The sequence below is a fragment of the Lepidothrix coronata genome, unplaced genomic scaffold (genome assembly GCF_001604755.1).
Source record: "Lepidothrix coronata isolate B3197 unplaced genomic scaffold, Lepidothrix_coronata-1.0 Scaffold15, whole genome shotgun sequence".
Classification (NCBI taxonomy): Eukaryota; Metazoa; Chordata; class Aves; order Passeriformes; family Pipridae; genus Lepidothrix; species Lepidothrix coronata.
Window position 1 is genome coordinate 7,206,886 of NW_016690195.1, and position 23,122 is coordinate 7,230,007.

At 34.4% G+C, this 23,122-nt stretch overlaps 1 protein-coding gene across 4 annotated transcripts in view; it reads right to left on the bottom strand.

Annotated features, from left to right (window-relative positions):
* CSMD3 (CUB and Sushi multiple domains 3) overlaps positions 1-23,122 on the bottom strand; it is a 618,429-nt gene that overhangs the window by 453,571 nt on the left and 141,736 nt on the right. For all 4 annotated transcript variants that reach the window (XM_017806514.1, XM_017806517.1, XM_017806516.1 and 1 more), the window contains exon 4: positions 16,481-16,675. In XM_017806514.1, the coding sequence (XP_017662003.1) occupies positions 16,481-16,675 (195 nt within the window). The remainder of the gene's footprint in view (positions 1-16,480; positions 16,676-23,122) is intronic.

Consider the following 23,122-nt stretch of genomic DNA (forward strand, 5'->3'; position numbering starts at 1 on the left):
AGGTGATGGAATTGCCATCTCTGGAAGTGTTCGAGGCATCTTGATGTGGCATCTGAGGATATGGTTTAAAGGTGATTACGGTGGTGTTGTGCTGATGGTTGGATTAGATGATCTTAAAGATCTTTTCCAACCTTGATGATTCTGTTGATTCTGTGAAATATATAATGTTGGGATATAACATCAAACATTCAAAATGAAAGACAAGAGGGAATTGTGACATGGAAAGAATTAATGCATAACTGCACACTAGGAGGTTTCTTTCTCTGAACTGTAAAATACCAGCCAGTGTGAAGAGTATTTATATTAGAAAGGTTAAACTGATGAAATAACTAGTGATCTTAAATTCTCACAGTTAAAGTTTTTGACCCCCTCTCAGTCTGTTTTAGAAGAACCCAGAATCAACTTTATGATATAGTGCAGCAAAGAGAACTCTGCCCATAAATTGCTTTGTTCTGGTGAAACAAATTCAGCTCCTGATTGACAGAACTGTGAAAGAAATTTTATGTGCTATATTCATACAGATCTACAATCAAAGGTTTCATCCTGAACAAAACTCAAGAGGCCATTATACCAGATGAATGAATTAACAAAACAGACCTCTTACCTATATGTTCATTACAGTCAGTTTTGTGAGAAATTGAATCTGTGCTGATGGACTCTTCCATACATATGTAGCAAAATTCTGCTACAATTTCTTTTACATTAAATGCCCTTCCATTTTCAATGGAATTTAAGGCAGATTGGTTTTAGACTCAGAATTTGCAGAGCTGAATGAAAAGATGAATAAATTGTGTGAAAATCCAAATTTATTTTTGTGACACAACTGAACCATCTTCAGACTCCTTCATCAGTATGCAATTTTAAATATTGTAACTTTAAAAAGAGGCTACAGTTCTGAAAACCATCTCACAAGACACCCACAACAATCTCTTAATGCTTGAATAAACCAGCAACACTCCTGTCAATGATGAGAACAAGAAGATTAATTAATGCTGAAGATCAAGATTCATGTTCTATAGGTGAATCAATAATTATTCTTTAGCCTAAGAAAGATGCAGTCTTAGACATATGTAGTCTTGAAAAATGGTAAAATGTGCTATAATTTTAGCAACAAAATATTTTGCCTGAAAAAGCCACTACTGGCAATCAGTTATTCTTTTGGAGAAATATTTGAAGGACTTTTAAGACTCCCCAGAAAAATAATTTGTTATGACTTCTGCCTTCCAGATGTAATTACAACTGAGTTATAAATAGGCTTTGCAAAGTGATACCTAAATACTGAACAATATTTTCACAATTCTATTTATACTCAGGTAAATTCTCATTTTAGGTAGAAATTGAGAGACACTGAAAGGTTTCTCAAGCTGTAATTTCAATAATGTGAGGAAAATATACTAGTCTATTTAAAAACCCATGGCAAAGCTTTTTGGATTAAGCAGCTTAGTAAACTGAGTTAATGAATCTGAGTAATTACTTTCAAAGTATCTCAAATTATTTTATAAATATTATTTCTGCTAATTGATAACTATGAAGGATTTATCCAGGAATACCATATAGAAAATGAACCAAAGAAGAATATAAGATGCTAAAGGGAGAATTTATTAGCCCAAACTGGAATTGAGCTAGTTATACACTTAACACCCACACTTTTAAATTAGTCTTTAGATGTTTCTAAAAAATAAACTTTATTAGAAATTAATTTTAAATTATATGCTGTACTTAAAACCTCTATTATTGGGCTTTGATGACAAACATTATCTTAAGCTATTATTTTACTTTTCCAGGTTCTTCCTTCCCATTTATTCATCTTGATCCTTCACCTCTTATAGTTGCAGGCATAATTCTCATTGTTACGTTGTCCTCAGTCAAAATTTTGCATCATAATTTCAGCTGCATATGTTAATATGGTCTATACATCATTAACTTATATGTCCTTTGTCCTTGCTTAAGAAAATTTTTAAGAAAACAGGAGATAAAAGCAGTGTTTCAAGCCTTTCACTATCCATCCCGACTTTCACCTGCTTGTGTAAGAAGTCCTAATTCCCAGACTGAACACAAGACAGGACTGGACAAATTGGTATTTAAGTTTTATTTTGTTTGGTTCTGGGTTAGATTTTTTGAATTTAAAATCTGATCTTTCTTTTTTCCTCTTCATCGCCTTTATCAATTGTTATAACAATCTTTTGTAATTCTTAGATTGGTATAAACTACAACTGCCTGCAAACATTCCCTTTCTGGAATAATTATATATACTATCTTTCTTCTTCTAAACAGAATTTAATTTATTTAGAGACAGTTAATTTCTACTCCTTTCCCCAGTCCTCTGTATTCTGTTTGGAGATGTAATTTAAGAGGCCTGTTTTCAAAATTAACCTGGTTACTGCACTGATGAATGTTAATTACTTTGATCCAAATACCTTTTTATTCTGGACTATATCACACCAACTGAGGGTTAGCCCACTGTTACTGTAAGTTTCTAATTAGCACAACTCCCTTCACTACTGACAGGAATTCCTGAATCACATAAAGATATGCAAAGCCAAACTATGTAAACCAAATGGAAGTATGATTCTAATGTTCTGATGAATATTCTGATGAAGATATATACATTTTTTAAAAAAAGACAAGTGAGAAAAACATTTTAAAATATTTGATATTTTGAAAACTTAATCTTGATTAAAAAGTGAAGTTAATAAAATTTAATTCTTTTTTGTTAAAAAGGTTTCCATACTGTTTGCTTTCTGAAAATTAGTAATTTTTTCAAGTATCATCACTACTACATTAGCACATCATTGCACACTGTAAGTTTTCACATGTGAGTAGTTCTCGACCCATCATAAGAAGTTAGTTATTTAACCATCATTATCAAAATAAAGCAGCGCATGTTTTAGATATTAATCTAACATATTAAAACCTATTGGAACTCACATGAATGATGTTGTTTCATTAAGGAATGCATACAGTGTTAGATCATTATTGTTGCTGGTATATTTTCAGTGAGTTCTATTTAAATCAGTAATGTTAATACTGTTATTATTAGTACAGTAAAACTAGTGTATTTTAGCATTAGTGTTAGGAATATATGATCATTCTATAATGAAAAACANCCAAAAATAACCTAAGACTGCAATAAAGAATATGTTATACCTGTAGCAACATGAAAAACAGTACCCCAAAGTGCCATCAAATTACACCAGTGTGAGGGATGTGAGGCTGCCTTTCATTTCAGACAAGAGTTTACAGACTCAGAAAGCAAGACATAAATTTGCAAAGTGGGGGAACAAAGTCCCTTTTAAGAGGCCTCTTTAAATAGCAGAAATTTTTAGCTGTTATATGTACTTGTTTTTCTTACACAATTCACGTTTGCTGAGCTGCTACAGTGACCAGCAAAGGAGGATAATGGAATCACCACACACTTAGAGATATCAGAATAACTAGAGCTAGCATGGCTGCCTGAACATTTAGAAAGAGAAATGGTTGGCAAGTCACTTTGCTGACTTAGCTGCATTCTAAATGCAGCTTTGCAATTAAACAAGATGGCAACACCCTGGAGTTATTAATCTTGTACTATGAGTGATGCATTACTGCACGTACTATGAAAAGAACTGACTACCTTGTCAAGTTACATCATCAGGGAATTAGAAAAGAGAAAAACTGTCATTATTGTACTTTGAGAATACAGACACCTACTGGTTATTCTTCTGTTCATTCTTTTGCTTTCTGCCTTCCGTGGACTACTCTTCTTCCATTTGCTGTACCATTTATAGGTGATAACCCCCAGCTCAGTGAGTATCAGTCACCTCAGTTGGATTTACCAGGTGACAGGGTGCTAGCATTTGTTAATGATTATAAAATTTGATTTCAGTCTTAGTGGTGATAGAAACTGAACACTTTATAAATCCTTGGTGTATGGATAATGTCCACATGACTTGAATAAATGACACAAACCCTTTGAGTTTTAATCCCCAATTACAGGAAAATTCTCAAATGTTTGTTTATGAAATTGCAATCATTATTGTTATCCATAAACCTCGGCTTCTTCTAATTATGTTCAGATGAACAAATGCATAGAAAGTAATTTTCATCATTCTTTCAGTTTGACATGAAGTAAGTTTGATACCCAAAGATGCAGGACTGAATCTTCAAATACTGTTTTTTCAGTATTTGTGTGAAATGAAATAGGAGAAAAGGAAGAGTTAAACTACAGCATTATTCCTATAAATGCATGCACTTTGCTTTTTACTTCATAGAGTTAGAAAATTGGAATCTGACACCATATTTTTGGCCAGCCTGGAGATTTATAGATTGCAGTAAAGACCACATTATTCTGGGACTTTGGACAGATTTGTCTACAGCTACTGGAACTCTTTTATTTGTGCCTTACCACAAGTGCTTCATTACATGGACTATACAGAAAGATAAAGGCCTTGCCCATCTACCTGGAATTCAAAATTAATCTGTTCTAAAAAAAAACCCCAAAATAAACCCAAACAACCAATTAACCAAAAAACAAAAACCAAAGTATTTTTCATTAAAAGTGTTATTTAAAACCCAGAACAATATTTAAATCATGAAACAAGAATTAAAATAACCCTCATAGACTAACTAGGTGAATAACTGGACAGAGATCAGAAAGAGCATGCGATAACTATGAGCTGTGATCAATGAAACACAAAAATTCTTTGCTAATTGGGGCTAAATACTTCAAAAGAAAGCATGGATAAATTAAAAAACAATCAAGAGGAAATAAACAAAAATTACCAGTGGTCTTCTGAGCATGACTTGTGCAGTAAGAGTGCATTAGGTTTAATGTAGTTAAAGAAGACCAAAAACTAAATATGTAAAACGAAGTTTAAAAGAGGAAGAAAGTAATTGGGTTTTAATGTGCATAGGACAAAATTATATATGAGGGAGGGGCAGGGAAAGATAGCATACTTAAATTTTAGCAAGAAAAATTCATTTGAAGTAAATTATAAAAGTCCTTTCTAATCATATTAAATGGAAATGACACAAACCCTTTGAGTTTTCATCCCCAGTTGCAGAAAAATTCTCAAATGTTTGTTGGTGTCATTTATGCAAGTCATGTGGACATTATCCATACACCAAGGATTTATAAAGTTATTTTATTTTCAATTTGATTGTATAAGTATTGATACTGAACAAGCTCTCTATTTTCCTAATGGTTCACTGAAGAATAGAAAACTGGGAACTAGCAGGCCGCAAAAAAAACCCCAAAAAACTACATTTTTTTTCTTTCATTATTGGTTACAGAATTTTTAGAAGTTCTAAGACATATATAAAAATTTTAATTATAGATTCTTACAATGAAAGGGGGAAAAAAGTTATAGAAAGTATATGAAATATGAGGGTTGGTCTCTTCTGTCATGCCTCAAGGGGAAATGGCCTCAAGTTGTGCCAGGGGAGGCTGAGATTAGATACTAGAAAAAAAAAAAATTGCTGAAAGAGTAGTTAGGCATTGGAATAAATTGCCCAGGGAGGTGATGGAATTGCCATCTCTGGAAGTGTTCGAGGCATCTTGATGTGGCATCTGAGGATATGGTTTAAAGGTGATTATGGTGGTGTTGTGCTGATGGTTGGATTAGATGATCTTAAAGATCTTTTCCAACCTTGATGATTCTGTTGATTCTGTGAAATATATAATGTTGGGATATAACATCAAACATTCAAAATGAAAGACAAGAGGGAATTGTGACATGGAAAGAATTAATGCATAACTGCACACTAGGAGGTTTCTTTCTCTGAACTGTAAAATACCAGCCAGTGTGAAGAGTATTTATATTAGAAAGGTTAAACTGATGAAATAACTAGTGATCTTAAATTCTCACAGTTAAAGTTTTTGACCCCCTCTCAGTCTGTTTTAGAAGAACCCAGAATCAACTTTATGATATAGTGCAGCAAAGAGAACTCTGCCCATAAATTGCTTTGTTCTGGTGAAACAAATTCAGCTCCTGATTGACAGAACTGTGAAAGAAATTTTATGTGCTATATTCATACAGATCTACAATCAAAGGTTTCATCCTGAACAAAACTCAAGAGGCCATTATACCAGATGAATGAATTAACAAAACAGACCTCTTACCTATATGTTCATTACAGTCAGTTTTGTGAGAAATTGAATCTGTGCTGATGGACTCTTCCATACATATGTAGCAAAATTCTGCTACAATTTCTTTTACATTAAATGCCCTTCCATTTTCAATGGAATTTAAGGCAGATTGGTTTTAGACTCAGAATTTGCAGAGCTGAATGAAAAGATGAATAAATTGTGTGAAAATCCAAATTTATTTTTGTGACACAACTGAACCATCTTCAGACTCCTTCATCAGTATGCAATTTTAAATATTGTAACTTTAAAAAGAGGCTACAGTTCTGAAAACCATCTCACAAGACACCCACAACAATCTCTTAATGCTTGAATAAACCAGCAACACTCCTGTCAATGATGAGAACAAGAAGATTAATTAATGCTGAAGATCAAGATTCATGTTCTATAGGTGAATCAATAATTATTCTTTAGCCTAAGAAAGATGCAGTCTTAGACATATGTAGTCTTGAAAAATGGTAAAATGTGCTATAATTTTAGCAACAAAATATTTTGCCTGAAAAAGCCACTACTGGCAATCAGTTATTCTTTTGGAGAAATATTTGAAGGACTTTTAAGACTCCCCAGAAAAATAATTTGTTATGACTTCTGCCTTCCAGATGTAATTACAACTGAGTTATAAATAGGCTTTGCAAAGTGATACCTAAATACTGAACAATATTTTCACAATTCTATTTATACTCAGGTAAATTCTCATTTTAGGTAGAAATTGAGAGACACTGAAAGGTTTCTCAAGCTGTAATTTCAATAATGTGAGGAAAATATACTAGTCTATTTAAAAACCCATGGCAAAGCTTTTTGGATTAAGCAGCTTAGTAAACTGAGTTAATGAATCTGAGTAATTACTTTCAAAGTATCTCAAATTATTTTATAAATATTATTTCTGCTAATTGATAACTATGAAGGATTTATCCAGGAATACCATATAGAAAATGAACCAAAGAAGAATATAAGATGCTAAAGGGAGAATTTATTAGCCCAAACTGGAATTGAGCTAGTTATACACTTAACACCCACACTTTTAAATTAGTCTTTAGATGTTTCTAAAAAATAAACTTTATTAGAAATTAATTTTAAATTATATGCTGTACTTAAAACCTCTATTATTGGGCTTTGATGACAAACATTATCTTAAGCTATTATTTTACTTTTCCAGGTTCTTCCTTCCCATTTATTCATCTTGATCCTTCACCTCTTATAGTTGCAGGCATAATTCTTATTGTTACGTTGTCCTCAGTCAAAATTTTGCATCATAATTTCAGCTGCATATGTTAATATGGTCTATACATCATTAACTTATATGTCCTTTGTCCTTGCTTAAGAAAATTTTTAAGAAAACAGGAGATAAAAGCAGTGTTTCAAGCCTTTCACTATCCATCCCGACTAACTTTCACCTGCTTGTGTAAGAAGTCCTAATTCCCAGACTGAACACAAGACAGGACTGGACAAATTGGTATTTAAGTTTTATTTTGTTTGGTTCTGGGTTAGATTTTTTGAATTTAAAATCTGATCTTTCTTTTTTCCTCTTCATCGCCTTTATCAATTGTTATAACAATCTTTTGTAATTCTTAGATTGGTATAAACTACAACTGCCTGCAAACATTCCCTTTCTGGAATAATTATATATACTATCTTTCTTCTTCTAAACAGAATTTAATTTATTTAGAGACAGTTAATTTCTACTCCTTTCCCCAGTCCTCTGTATTCTGTTTGGAGATGTAATTTAAGAGGCCTGTTTTCAAAATTAACCTGGTTACTGCACTGATGAATGTTAATTACTTTGATCCAAATACCTTTTTATTCTGGACTATATCACACCAACTGAGGGTTAGCCCACTGTTACTGTAAGTTTCTAATTAGCACAACTCCCTTCACTACTGACAGGAATTCCTGAATCACATAAAGATATGCAAAGCCAAACTATGTAAACCAAATGGAAGTATGATTCTAATGTTCTGATGAATATTCTGATGAAGATATATACATTTTTTAAAAAAAGACAAGTGAGAAAAACATTTTAAAATATTTGATATTTTGAAAACTTAATCTTGATTAAAAAGTGAAGTTAATAAAATTTAATTCTTTTTTGTTAAAAAGGTTTCCATACTGTTTGCTTTCTGAAAATTAGTAATTTTTTCAAGTATCATCACTACTACATTAGCACATCATTGCACACTGTAAGTTTTCACATGTGAGTAGTTCTCGACCCATCATAAGAAGTTAGTTATTTAACCATCATTATCAAAATAAAGCAGCGCATGTTTTAGATATTAATCTAACATATTAAAACCTATTGGAACTCACATGAATGATGTTGTTTCATTAAGGAATGCATACAGTGTTAGATCATTATTGTTGCTGGTATATTTTCAGTGAGTTCTATATATATCAGTAATGTTAATACTGTTATTATTAGTACAGTAAAACTAGTGTATTTTAGCATTAGTGTTAGGAATATATGATCATTCTATAATGAAAAACATTTATATTTCTGTACCAATTTCCTGATTTATAACACATCAACAGTGACTTAGATTAGCTTCACATAATTCAGTAAAGTTTCACCACTACTTAGAACAATAAGAAATCCATGGATCTGTTCACGCATTCACGTGGGGATTTGCTATTCTTCAAGATCAGGTATATTCGTTCACATAAGCACACTGTGCATGTATGTGAAATGTCCCCAGTAATGAGTACCAGATACTATCCTGAGAACAACACTAATGTAATAAGAAAAGACAAGTATGGTAGGGTACACTAGAGAGCAATTTCAATGCTTCTCATAAAGGCAGAAGTTTGATTCTATTGGTCTGAAAAATTACACATTTTAAAGATGGCTAAAACAAAGAGCTCACAAAGTCTCTTTATTGCAAAAATTCAAAGCAACAAAAGGTAATGTAACTTTCTTCATTCAAAAAGACATTCCAGGGATCATTTTGCAGATCTTCTGAGCCCTGCTTGAAAGGACACAGTATGATACTTGAAACTACCCAACATTCATATAATACTACTATTTCAATAAAATGGTACACCTTTTACATAATTTCCTCCTCGTTCCTCCCAGTCTTAATTAACATTTCTAATTTCAGAGAGCATCATTTCCATATGTAGACCATTTACATTTTTGAATGTACCACGTATAAGAATTTGGCCATTCTAGGCCACTGATGTATAATGTCCCAAAAAGGATCTGTGGAACAATCTCTGAAAAATTGCTCATATGTATAATTGCTTATATATAAATACCTCATTCTACAATATTCTTTTTGTTTTCTTTTCTTTTTGACTTCTTTTAACTAATCCAACATGTTTCTTACCCAGACTTACACAGCTTGACTGGGGTTTTTCCCAAGAATAAGCAGTAACAACTGTTTGTATGTAAGAACTGGCTTCAGGCAAAAAGCTGCTCGTTCCCTGTGAGATGTAATTTATTCCTGCTTTTAAGTTAGTGCACTCTATATTCCTCTGTGTATATTGTCAGTTCCAGTAGTTAATGCACTACATGGAATCAAGTGCATACTTTGACTTTATCTCCTGCTTTGTTCTCTCCACAGCCTACAAAGACCATCTTACAACAAAGATACAAAGGGAGTCATCTTATTTACTGCTTATATTACTAGGTTCTATTTGCCATGATGTCTTAAAACCAAAAATCTACCTGCAGACAAATTTATCTGTCTGTGAAAGCTTACATTGCTATATGATTACCTCTTGGTAGTTATGTGAAGTTTATTAATTTTTTTTCTTTTCAAAATTCTATACTACTGCAGACCGTATATAAACAGATACAACTACTCAAGAAAAATGGACTGGAAGGTCTACAAGACACTTTAATTTCATTTGAAGTTACTTTCTGTTTTATTTGACCTAAAATTTACCTTCTGTAGTTGAAATATGTATAGTCATGTATCTATGTAGTTACACAATTAAGCCAGTGACTTGTAATTAACAAATTTTCCAATTCAGTGGGTTCTTCATAGAGGAAATGGCAAAATAATTCAATAGTGAGCTGAATATTCTAATTCAAGTTTGACACCTGTTAGATCACATTTTAAAATATGAGCTTATAAATATCTCAGTTCAGTTCATTTGCAGTAAATCCACTGAAGAAGAAGAAATTAAATATGCAGATAGGTAGAAATAAACAATAAACATACCTTTATATATACATAGGTGTATATATATATCAATGAGAAATTACAGAATTCCCATACTTGGAATTTAGTAACAACCTCTCTAATATTTTTCCTGTCATGACAAAATATGGAAAAAAACCCTCAATGTCCTCCCAGATAAATAGTAAAAAAAAGTAGAAAAGCATTTTGTCCATGGAAAAAAGGAACTTATAGTCAGAGGATTGTGCATTTCTCTGATCAGAATGCATGTCAGTTTAGACCAGTAGAAAAACACGGCCTCAAGTTAAAAATACAAACAGAAGTTTTATAGTGAAAAATATCTTGTAGCTATATGTACAGGTAATAGTACAGTGTAATATGTACAGTGAAAATATTTTAACAGAACTTCTAAGAACACAAATACAGCCATATTCTGCTCTTGAAATTTCAGAATTACAAAAAAAATCCAGTAAATTTTAGAATGGAGATTCTTATGACAGCCATTTTACTGTGTAATAGGAAAATCTTTAAAAATGTAAAAGTCAGAATACTTCCCTGATTATGACACTGTTGAATTGTTTTAATCTTTATAGAATGAAAATATTACATATAAATGGAACCTTATTTATTACCCTCACCAAATTATTCCTAGCGTGTTGCATTATGGAGGAACTGCAAGCTGCAACATTACCTCAGGAATAAGTGATATAATAAAGCTGCTGGCATATTTCACTATTGAAAACAACCTTTTCAAAAATTATTTGTCAGGGAAGAAGGCTTTATTTAAAAACTAGTCATGGGTTATGCACAGTATAATTCACAGAATCACAAAAGAGTTAAGGATGGAAGGGAACAGAGCGCGTCGTCTGGTCCAACCTCCCTGCTCAAGCAGGAAGAATTGTGCCCACCAGGACCCCAGGTCCTTCTCTGCAGAGCTGCTTCCCAGCAGGTCAGCCTCCAGCCTGTACTAGTCTGTGGGGTTATTCTACCCCAGGTGCAGGACCCTGAACTTGCCTTTGTTGAATTTCAGACAGTTTCAGAGTGCCCACCTCTGCAACCTGTTGAGGTCCCTCTGAAGGGGTGCACAGCCCTCTGGGGTATCAGCCACTCCTCCCAGCTTTGTGTCATCAGGAAGCTTGCTGAGGAAGCTTCTGCCTCTTCATCCAAGTCATGGGTGAGTAAGTTAAGGAATATTGGCCCAGTACTGAACCTTGGGGGACACTACTAGTGACAGGCCTCCTGCTAGACCCTGTGCCATGGATTACGACCCTCTGGGATCTGCCGTTCAGCCAGTTCTTAATTCACCTCACTGACCACTCATGCAGCCCACACTTCTTTAGTTTGTCTACGAGGATTTTGTGAGAGATCGTGTTGAGAGCCTTGCTGAATTCAAGATAGGCAATATCCACTGCTCTCTCCTCATTGATCCAGGTAGTTGTTTCAGCATAGAAGGTCATCAGGTTGGTCAAGCTTGATTTATTTTTAGTGAATCTATGCTGATTATTTCTGATCACTTTCTTGTCATTTATATGGATAGACAGGGCCTCCAGAATGAGGAACTCCATCTCCTTTCCAGGGATTGAGGTGAGGCTGACTGGCCAGTAGTTCCCTGGGTCCTCCTTCTTGCCCTTTCTTGAAGATCAGGGTGACATTTGATTTCTTCCAGTCCTCAGGCACCTTCCTGATCACCACGATCTTTCAAAGATGATCGTGAGTGGCCTCGCTATGAAATTTGCCAACTCCCTCTTGCCATCTACTACTTGTAGATGCATCCCATGAAGGTCCATGGACTTGTAGGTGTCAGGTTTGCTTAGGTGTTCTTTAACCCAACCCTCCTTAACCAAGGGAAAGTCTTCCTTCCAAGATCCCTTTACCCCAGTCTCCTGGGTCAGAGATCCCTGAGGACTGGTTTGTCAGTGAAGACCGATGCAAAGAAGGCATTCAATAACTGCCTTTTCTGCATCCTCTGTTACCAGGGTCCCCCCTTCATTTAGTAATGGATGCACATTATCCTTTGTTTTCCTTTTGTTATTGATATAGGTGAAGAAGGGGAAGCGCCCGTGGCGCGACCGCGGAGCTCTGGGGACCCCAGAAGACCCTGCGGCGCACCTGCGGACCTCTGATGACCCCGGCCCCCGGGCGCAGCTGCAGCCAGCCCCCGCCCTGGCCCCAGCAGGAGAAAGGAGAGAGAGGGGAAGCCTTGCCAGCGGGTACTGCGCCCCCGTGGCAGAGCAGAGGGGAGCTTCAGAGCACACAGAAGTTTGCCGTTCCAGTATTGAGGCCATGTTGCTGAGAACACAGCTGTGTTGGGCAGGGCACGTCTCAAGGATGAAGGACCACTGCCTCCCTAAGATCTTGCTCTATGGTGAACTTGCCACCGGCTGCCGCAAGAGAGGAGCCCCAAAGAGAAGATACAGGGACTCCCTGAAACAACATCTCAGCCTTGGCCATATTGATCAACATAACTGGTCTGCTCTCGCCTGCAATCGGGAGGTCTGGAGACACACCATCTATAACGCTGCTGATGCTTTTGAGAAAGCACCCAGGATCACTCTCGAGGAGAAAAGGCAATGCAGAATATACCTCCTAAAGAGTCTTTCTGCTGTGCCTTTTGCAACCGGACATGCCTGTCTTGTATTGGCCTTTTTAGCCACCAACTCGCTTGCAACAAACATGGTAGTGCCCTTCCCAAATCTTTGTTCACGAAGCCTAGCCATGATGACGTGAAGAAGCCCCTCTTGTCCTTGACATTGTTGGCCAGATTTAAGTCTGGATGGGCCTTGGCCTGCCTTGTCTCATTTCTACTTACTCTGACAACTCTCTATATTCATATCAAGTGGCCCGACCATGCATCCAATCTACTGTGTGCTTCCTGCTTATGCTGGAGTAATGAGAGGAGTTCTTTATTCATCCATGCAGATCTCTCTCTTTGTCCAATTTCTTGCTCATTGACATGCATCATTATTATTGAGTCTGGAGGAAATGATCCTTGGATACCATCCAACTCTCTTGGACCCCTCTTCCCTTCAGAGCCTGTTCCCATGGGATTCTTCCAAGAAGATCCCTGAAGAGGCTAAAGTCAGCTCTCCTGAAGACCGTAGTTGTAATCTTACTTGCTGCCCTGCTCCCTCCTCAGCCGATACTGAACTGCACACTTTCATGGTCACCACAGCTGAGGCTGCCCCCAGCATTCACATCTCCAAAAAGGAGATGTTGTTACTAATGACATAATAACAACATTTGAAAAGCATTTAGCAGTATGTATGATTGTGGAAATACAAAACACTGTTGTTTCCGATAAAATTCCCCATTTTGCGACATTAATCTGTAAGAATTACATTGCTGAGGCACAAGCATGACCCCCTCAAAGGGAAGGCAAGGGAAAAGGAACGATCTATTAAAAAAAAAAAAAAGGAAAAAAATACTCTCCAAATGTACTTGTTCTGAATTACAAGAGGCAGATGACAATGATATTTATATACAGATAATTTACAGGCATCTATAAGCTTAAGTCTGCTGACTTCTAAGCATGCTGTAAATTCAGAACTTTACAATTTTGATTTCTAAAGGTAAAAACAAACAAACAAACCTCAACTTAATGTTGAATAAAATACACTTTTGTTCTTTTCTTGGGGCTTTTTTTTCCTAACAAAACAATGGTATTTCCTAGGTCATGGCAGTGAAAAACTCTGTATTTGACCAATCCAATGAATTATATTAAAATGGACAACTAGTATATGCACATCTGGAGAGACCTGCCTATCTACAAAACAAAAAAATAAACAAACAAAAAATCCACAAAACCCAAAACAAACAAACAAACCAACAAAAAAGCAAACCAACCCAAAAAACAATAATCAAGTTCTTAAGTGTTGAAAAACATTAATTCTTACACATATACCCTCAAAATCTGAAAACTATACACCATTTGTTCGTGTCAGGATTCTCTTTTTTAGATTTAATGACCATTGGTAGGGCACAATAAGACATTTATCAGAGGAAATCTTTAAGGATGAGTGTTTAATCAAAGAGAGTCTCCATGGCAAACAGTGACAAAGAGATCAGAAGCTCATTAGTGGGTAATCACCTTTAGCAACCTTCTGCAGAATTCTGTGTTGGATAATTGCATTAGGCAAAATTAGGAGAGATTCATTAGAATGGAATCACAAGGGTCTGTGTTAAATGTAAAGTTGGATGCTTCTGATATCAAACATAGACTCATAGAAGGAACTATTGAAAATAATTAGGTGTTTTTCTTTTTTATTTTTTTGTTAATTGAACATAGACCAAAAATACCTTAACAGCAATTTGGTGCATTAAGCCTTTAAGCCATTATGTTAAGACTGAAATCAAGAATCTGTCACATTCTTAGGTTCTGTTTCAGTAATTCGTGTTCACCACTGTTAAAGTGTGTACCTTGGGGGGGTTTATTCTTTATTCATCAAGCTTTTAGCCCTTAAACTCTTCACTGCTATTGATTAGAGAATTGTCTTCTCAAAAATATGTTTGCCTTCTGTAGGAGTTTCTGCAGTAAATCAAGCCATCTCTTCATTTTCTTTCACATACACTGAAAAGTTAGAGTTCCTTCAGTCTATAGACAAAATGACAATTTTTAAATCTATCAGAATTTTTTCCTCTTTTTCTGAATAATTTCCAATTTGTTAACTCTATTTTGCCTGAAAAAGTGACACTGTTCAGATAATGACCTCTCTAATTATGAGTAAAAAAGAATATGTTTTTTATATTCTTATGTGGTAGTCATTTGCTTATCCCTGTTTAACCACAGGGCTACTTTGGGAGTTTATTATTCCACTTAAAATATACACTGTATATTTTCATGTCCCCTTGGAAAAAAACCAAACCCAAACAAAATATATCAAAAGATCTACTAAAAATTATCGTATCAGAAGAAAACTGTAACATTGTGACTGTGATGACTGACTGGTGAGAGGAAGCATCAGGTTCCAGTCTCTCATATTCCTCATTTATGACTGCAATTTTTTATGTCAACTCATTTCAAAATTGGCAGATCTAGAATTTGAAAAATGGTCTGCAGTGAAGCCTGTTAGACTTCTACTTTGTTACAAATGTAAGTTTTTTGCAAGTTAACATATTCTCATAAAATCTTTTGTATTATCATCTCCAGAAACAAAATTTAGCTTTATGCCTCGATTGTCTATCTCCTTCATTATCAGCTAGCATTTTTCTGGGAAGTAGGAGGGGAAGATTCAGAAGTCATAATTTTAATGGAAAATAGTATAATTAAAAATAAGTTTGTAATTTCTTCAAGACCATGGATAAACATATTAAATAACTCTAAGCCAAAAATAGGAAATGATAGCAGGGTATTTCCAATGATACACATTTCTCATACTCCTCTTTTGTGGTAGTGGGTAACCATATTTAACCAAACTGAATTTTTCAGAATGGTAATTTCAGTTGGAATGTTTTTATAGCCTCTGCAAGATTGTATCAATGTTTTTAAACAAATATAAATGTTGCATTCTGTAAAATTAACCTGAGAATCTAGAAACTGATCTTAAGCTTGCCTGACATAAATGTTTCATCACAATACTATCTTTATTGTATTTGGTTGGGTATAGTAGTGATAATGTCACCATTTTATCAGCATGGCTGCTTTTGTTACTCTGTAAACATTATTTCTATCTAATAGTCTCAGAAAATAAGATTTACCCGTAAAACAGGATTCCCTGCTACTGCTATATTTCTAATATGAGCAATGAAAAAGGATTTGACCTATATTTGTTAGAATACAAGGGATATCCTGTATAGAAATCTTAAGATAATCAAACCTGACTGACAATGAGGCAAGACCCTGTAGTTCAATTGTTCTGGCAGGTTCAAATTTCTATTTGTTCAATATCCAACTTACTGCTAGACAAAATATCAGTCCCTAGGAAGTACTAATAAATCCCTAATTGACATTCTCATAGTTGTAAATATGTTGTACACATTTATATTCTACTGATTACTACGTTTCTAGTTCTTATTACATAACATATCTTTAAATAGATGATAAATATAATTTTCATAGAATATTGACTTAAAAATTAGGAAGTATATATGATGAGATACATCATGTGTGTGAGCAAGAGATCAAAATATTCAAGAGGGCTTTTCTTTAATCATAGCTTAAAAGTTAATAGTTAATACAGAGATTAAAATTTTTTCATACTAATGTATATTTTCAAGAACTTTGCTGTAGGATTTCTCTTACCTCTACAGATAGGAACAGGGAAGTCCCACGATGCTGTATTCACAGAGTTAGCTATGCAAGTAAGCTGGGGGTGTCCATCCAAAATATATCCAGTTACACAGCTGTATCGGATTTTGTCACCAACATCAAATCTTGTACCATACAAGATACCCTTTGGTGGAACTCCTGGATTGCCACAGGAACTACTCTGTAATTCTGGAGCAGATATATATTTATTACTTACAATGTTTTTGTAAATCAATGCTTCATTTTGTTTGAGAATATAGAACACATAAATTAAGACAGTTTTGGACAGACAGAGTGTTTTCATGGATGTTATACAATTCTTAACACTGAAAATTCATTACTGACTTAGTCTATTTATGAACCCACATATGCAAAAGAAGATGAAAATGAGCATGAGGTTTTCCTTAATCTCCATCTATAGATATATTCATAAGTTTCTTTGTTAAATTGACAGCAAGGAATTCATTACATAGGAACAGGAAGCAAAGGAACTTGATGTATACAAATGCAAAACAATAAACAAAACTGTACTACAGTCATGAAAGAACATCAGATTCAAATTGAACAAAACTTGCAAGAAAAATAATAGTCAAGACAAGAGAAAATCCTAATAAGCATAAGCCTGAGCATGACCAGGAATCTGTTTAATGATTTAATAGTTTTTAGATAATGAGGCAAAAGTGATGAGATACTGTGGGTAACTGATTTCTGAGCAAAAGATTAGTTCATTCAACCATGTAAAATACCACAGATCTGGTGACTTCTACTCTAATGCAGAGCTTTAAACCACTGAGAATCCAAAATGACTCACAGCTGCTGTTAATCTTATCTCTGAGGGCATTAATTAGAGTTCAGTTTTACTAGTTAGTACTCATATAGTAACTGTGTACTCTTTTGACTGATGTTTCGGCATCATAAATAGCGTGATTACATTTTCAATCATTTACTTCTGAAGTCCTTTGATTAATGGATACTAAAAGATAGATTTTGTGCAAGTGTGAGCAAAAGATATTTCACACTCTCATCCTGAGCTCTTCAAAGCTCTTACTAGCCTAATGCTAATATGGAAGAGACAAATCATGTAAACCTGTATTTGAATTCATATCAAATTTCCCTAATCTACAAAGTAAGGAAAATGACAGAAAGGTATGTATGTATTGTTTCAATTTCTTTTCCTGAGTTCCATGTGACTAAACTATTCTTCAGCACCCCTGATGTGCTCATGAGTGTGTGCACAACATCTTTAAATACCCAAACTGTCAGAGTAGGTTTCAATTAAAGAAAAAAGGTATAAATGCTTATCAAAACAAGCAGTATGGTTCATGAGATTCATTACATTCTCAAACTCCCATGCCAACAACTGGGATATACTACTAGATTTCTGACACCAGCCATGAAATGAAACTATGTAACAATTACCAAAAGGCATAATCCAACATAGTCATAAATATATTTCTCTGTACATTCATATATACATACACTATGAATAAAATATATCATCCCAATAAGTTCATCTGCAAGATTTGAGGTACCAATCAGGTTTTGATGTGAATGTGTTAAATATAGATATTAGCTGCTGATGTCATTGCTATTTCTTGCTTTCTCTTACATAATGAACTCTGTGGTTCTGGATTTGACTTTCGTTGCCTTGTACAATGACACAACACAAAAGTAAGAATGTGGCCTCTCTCATCTTGGTCACTTTAAAGCTCACCTAAAGAGCTGATATTCTCACCACTGCTTTATCAAAGTGTTCTGTGCTGAAGCAAAACTCTCCTGGCCTCAAATGTGCTTGCAAGCTCTACAAAGAAGGCAATGCTGCACCTATTCCCACATACTTGTGCAAACGGATTTCTTTTAAATCCTTTAACTGTTTTCAAGGTCATTCAATTTATTATTTATTATCATAGCATGTCAAAATAGAGGTAAGAATATCATCCTATAGTTTTTGGTTATCATATGAATCACATTATATTAACTTGAAAACTCTGCCTGTACATAGTGTTTTCATTTTCCACTTCTCCAAGAAGATGAAGTTTTTCATAATCCTGTATCTCTTAGGGCTTTGTAAAAAGGTCACAGAAAGACGTCCTGTCTTTTGAAATAAAAAATATAAAGATTACCAATGTCTTTAACTGTTACTGCCTAAAATTGTTTCCTTTACTCTTACTGCTGTCTCACCAAGAATTACCCACAGAAGCCAATTTATTCTTATGAAATTATATTATATTTTAAAGCACTAATTAAAAATCACCCTCCTTCTAAAATAAAACTAATTTTCCAGTTGCAATACTTTATGATTCATCTAAAAGGAATACTTGGCATTTTTCATTAACTTTTTAACATTATGAAACCGGGTAGGGAGTAAGTTACTACTTCTAACCCTCCAAACCATTTTGTTCCTGATTCTAGATAATAAAGTAGAAAATAAGTTTTACACTTTTAAGTGCATTGGTTTATTCTGTGAGTATTTTCATTTTGAACATATAAAAGTGCACTACTTGGGGGGGGGAGGAAGGGAGGAGATAATTCACTAAGTAACTGCATTTGTCTTCTCTGATAGGCAGTATCTATTTTCAAACTGCATGTGACACTGTACTACCAACTCTGTTCCATTTAAAGCTACAAATTCTTACACTGAGATAGTCATCTGTCAGGCAACACAGCAATTGCCAAACTAGACTGTAATTTTTATTCAGCTCCGCACAGATTCTTGACTTCAGTGATATTCTCATAATCACTAATGATAAGAAGGCTGGAAAAGTACTTCCTTTCAAATTTGCCACATTGTAATTTGGTTGAACTTCCCCTGGTTCGTGTACTCTGAAAATAAGCGTAATTGAATTCTTTACACTATCCTACTTTTTTGCATTTTTATTCTGTATTATTTCTCATGTCAGTTTTTAAAGCAAGCTGTCCCAGTTGTTTCAATCTCTTTCCAAGTAAGAATTTTCTTTGTCCTAGATTTAATTTTGTAAACAAGATATGTATGAACCTATTTGTCCTCTTTTTTCCATAATCATAAACCACCAAGATTAGAATATACTTCAATGCTGTTCAATAAGTTTCTATTACATTAATGCTTATTATTGAAAATAGAAATCCTGTTAAAAAACTGTGGGTAAATATATTTCAGAGAGTTCTGCTTAGTAGGAACGGACTAAGACTTTAGAGTCTTTAAAGACTTTAAGTCTTTAAAGATTTTAATTGGCAGAATTTCTACCACTTATAAATACTAACTAATAACTTATTCAAAATAAATCACATTAAATATAATTTCTGCAAATTCTTCCAAAAACAAGGTTGACAGAAGTTTAGACTCTCTTTATCAGTATTCACTCAAGGAGAAACAAATAAGGATCAAATATACAAATTTCAAATTTACTTTATTTTTACTCAGATTTTAAGTCAGGAATAGTATTTTTTTCTATTATGATATTTATTATATCAAGAGTAGCACTTGTCCTCCCTAAACTGTCTAAACATAAAATTTGTCATTTCATGTCTAAATATCCAAAACAATTATTTTCTAATATTCCAGTAAAAACAGTATTTGTCGTATCATTGCATTCCGTTCAGCTTAATGCTGAAGACTAATGTTCTTCACACACTAAATATGACATTAGAAATTTAGGAACATAAATAATTAATTTTGTCTTTTTTAAAGGGTTGATCCATATATTTTCAGATTTTTTTCACAGCTACTGCAAGTCACTATGATCCCATTTCTTCCAACATAAAGTGAAAAATACTGTCAATACGTACATCTTCATGAGTACTCACTCATTGAAAGACCTCTGTAATATCCCAATAGAGGCTAATATTTGCTTCCTTTAGTAGCTTTGTAATTAAATATTTCTGGTATCCCTACACTCTCAGTTTGGATATCTCCCTCTATTACTTCATGGTACCAGTCCCAGACTGCTTGTCTGTACACATTTATCCCTTTGAAAAACGACGCCTATGTACTTTGTCTTCTTGCCAAGCAAGAATGCTCTGGTATTGAAGACTCAAGACTGATTTCAGAAGTGCTGCATGTAGCATGTGTGTGGCAATAGGGAGGGCTATACATTCCAAGGGCCCCAAATATTAGGACAGATGATGTATTTTAACAATACGAAGTTGCCTGAAATTCCATTGTCCAAAATTCATCTATATTGAATCTTATAATGGTTTATTTTAGTTGCACATAGTTTTCCAAAGGTTTTATAAACTAAAACTGTAACTTAGATACATAGCTTCTACCTCATAATACTTTGCTTATTTTTCTTAAAATGTATGTTTTTCCTACTTTCTATTCACACTGCTCTGAATATATGAGTAAGCATAGTCTAGATGTAGATCTAATAGTGGCTAGAAGAAATAACTGGTGAGTATACTTTTGTCTTCCTACATACATATTGACATATACATATACACATCTGTTCCAGTTGAAATTACAGAGTGAAGGAAATCACAGAAAAAAACCTGGACTAGGCGATATCAGTACAGTGAAGGAAAAAAAATGAAAAACTTAGTATCTAAGTGTCAATTTAACTGCACAAATATGTAGCATTCAGAGAGCAAAGAAAGACATCAGGTATTGAATTAAATAAATTTCCCTTCCCCAAAACACAGGTCTCTCCTTTGTAGAAGTTCAGCAACAAAAGTGGTTATCCCTTGATTCCAACAAATCTGGCACCTCAAGATACAAGTGCAAGTCACTATGCTGAAATTCACATTTGTTTACAACAATGGCAGAAACGATTTGTCTAACAATCAAAACTTATCGGAAGTATTTATTTTAATTTCTGCATTTTTTGTGGATCAGTCTGAAAAGACTGTCATATTCTGATGTTAAACTATAAACAGGCAAAGAAGAGGAAGTGTGAGAAGTTTGGGGTTGTTTTCCCCTAAAGGAAAACAAGGTAAAGCATGTTTTTTCTTTTCCTGTTCTTAATTGCTCTCTCTTGACAAATAGCTTTGCAATAGTTACCTCACTGAGGGTCTCTACTGTTCACTAAAGATAATACAGCTAATTACATTGCAGTTTCTTACCTATTTTTTAATGAATGACATAATTTTGCTTTTTTCTCCCTTTTGAAATTATTTGCATGTCAAAAAAGGACAGAGGAACTTGATTATCTAAAGTAAAACCACTGATTAGTTTAAGACTGTCCTAAGGGAACTTTAAATGTAGATTTTTATACTGAATTTGATTTTGATTCTAAGTGCATTTAAACAATCACTTGTTGTATCATCTTTGCTAGTAACACCAGAATGTTTCTATTTAGAGCTTTAAAGTCATATGCTATTTTAACAGGAGCAAACTTGTTTCAACATAAGTAAGTTAGAATTTCCTGAATATAATTCTTCTACAAGCAAGGAATCAGCAAGAAGGAGGACAGCAAAAAACCCTCGAGGATATGTGAAGGAAAAAAAGTCATAATTGTAACAGTGTAATAACATCGATACAATGTAATACAGTGTAAACGGTCCAGGGTTTGCAACACATTCCCTTCACATGCAATATGCTGTTCAGAATATCTGTTTAAATCAGCTGCAGACACAGAACAGCACTGGAGAGCTGAAGGACCATGCGAAAAGACAATGGTAGTCACTAATTTTACCATGGGACAGCACAACCTGGAACCAAGTGAAATCAACAGAAAGATGACTATATACTTCAATAAATATGGTTAAATCTGACATTCCCCCACCAGACACACTTCTAAAGTGTTACCTGAAGCGAATGAAAAACAGGTAAAGACCAGATGATTAGGAAAGCTCTACAGTTAATAGCACCAGCCATGTTTATTTGCCTTTATCAAATTCCACTTGACTTTGATTAGAGCTTTAGCTGCAGTAAATTCCTGTACAGCTCTTGAGGGCACCAATTAAACCTCAGGTGTGGCTGGCAGGTAAATACACATAGTGCATGGACTGAGAAAGACCACAGGAGACTACATAAAGTTTTGTCATGGGCACAGAGTTGCAAGTGTCACAGAGATCCCTCCACCCGCACTGTTCTGAAACTATTCAACCAAATCAGTATAGTTTGAAGCCTGAGGTACTGTATCTGCCATATGGGATGGTTGTTCAGCTTCTCAGGTGGCTGAAACCCAGACAGATGCACCTTGCTTGCCATGCAAAGGCTGTGTAGATATGCCTATGTATGTGTTACAGTGGAATTGTTCATTTAGACTGCAGTGATTCCGAGCACTTTTTTAACATGGCTGTATTCTGTAGGCAGTTGGGGAGAGGTTGTTGTAATTCCCAAGTGAAGAATATTTCAGAGCCTAGGACAATCTAAAATAAAAAAAAATAATCCTAAAACTTATACCATATTGATATTCATTCTGTAATTTGTATTTCTTACTATGCCTTTTAGAGTTATATAAAAGAATTTAATCTTCAATTTCTGAATTCTTATGGCAACAACTATCTCACAGTTCTTTTCATTTCATTTTTGCCTCAGTGCCTCACCTTGTTTTACCTTATGCTAGGTAGTTTATAAATGTTGCATTGTTGCTCTCTGGCTGTCTTTACCTGGGCAATTTACAGTAACCAAATATACAAAAACCTAATTGAGTTTAGGAAAAGTAAGTTTAGTCACTGAAGGAGGATGTCATAGCACAAGCAAGTTGTATGGTATCA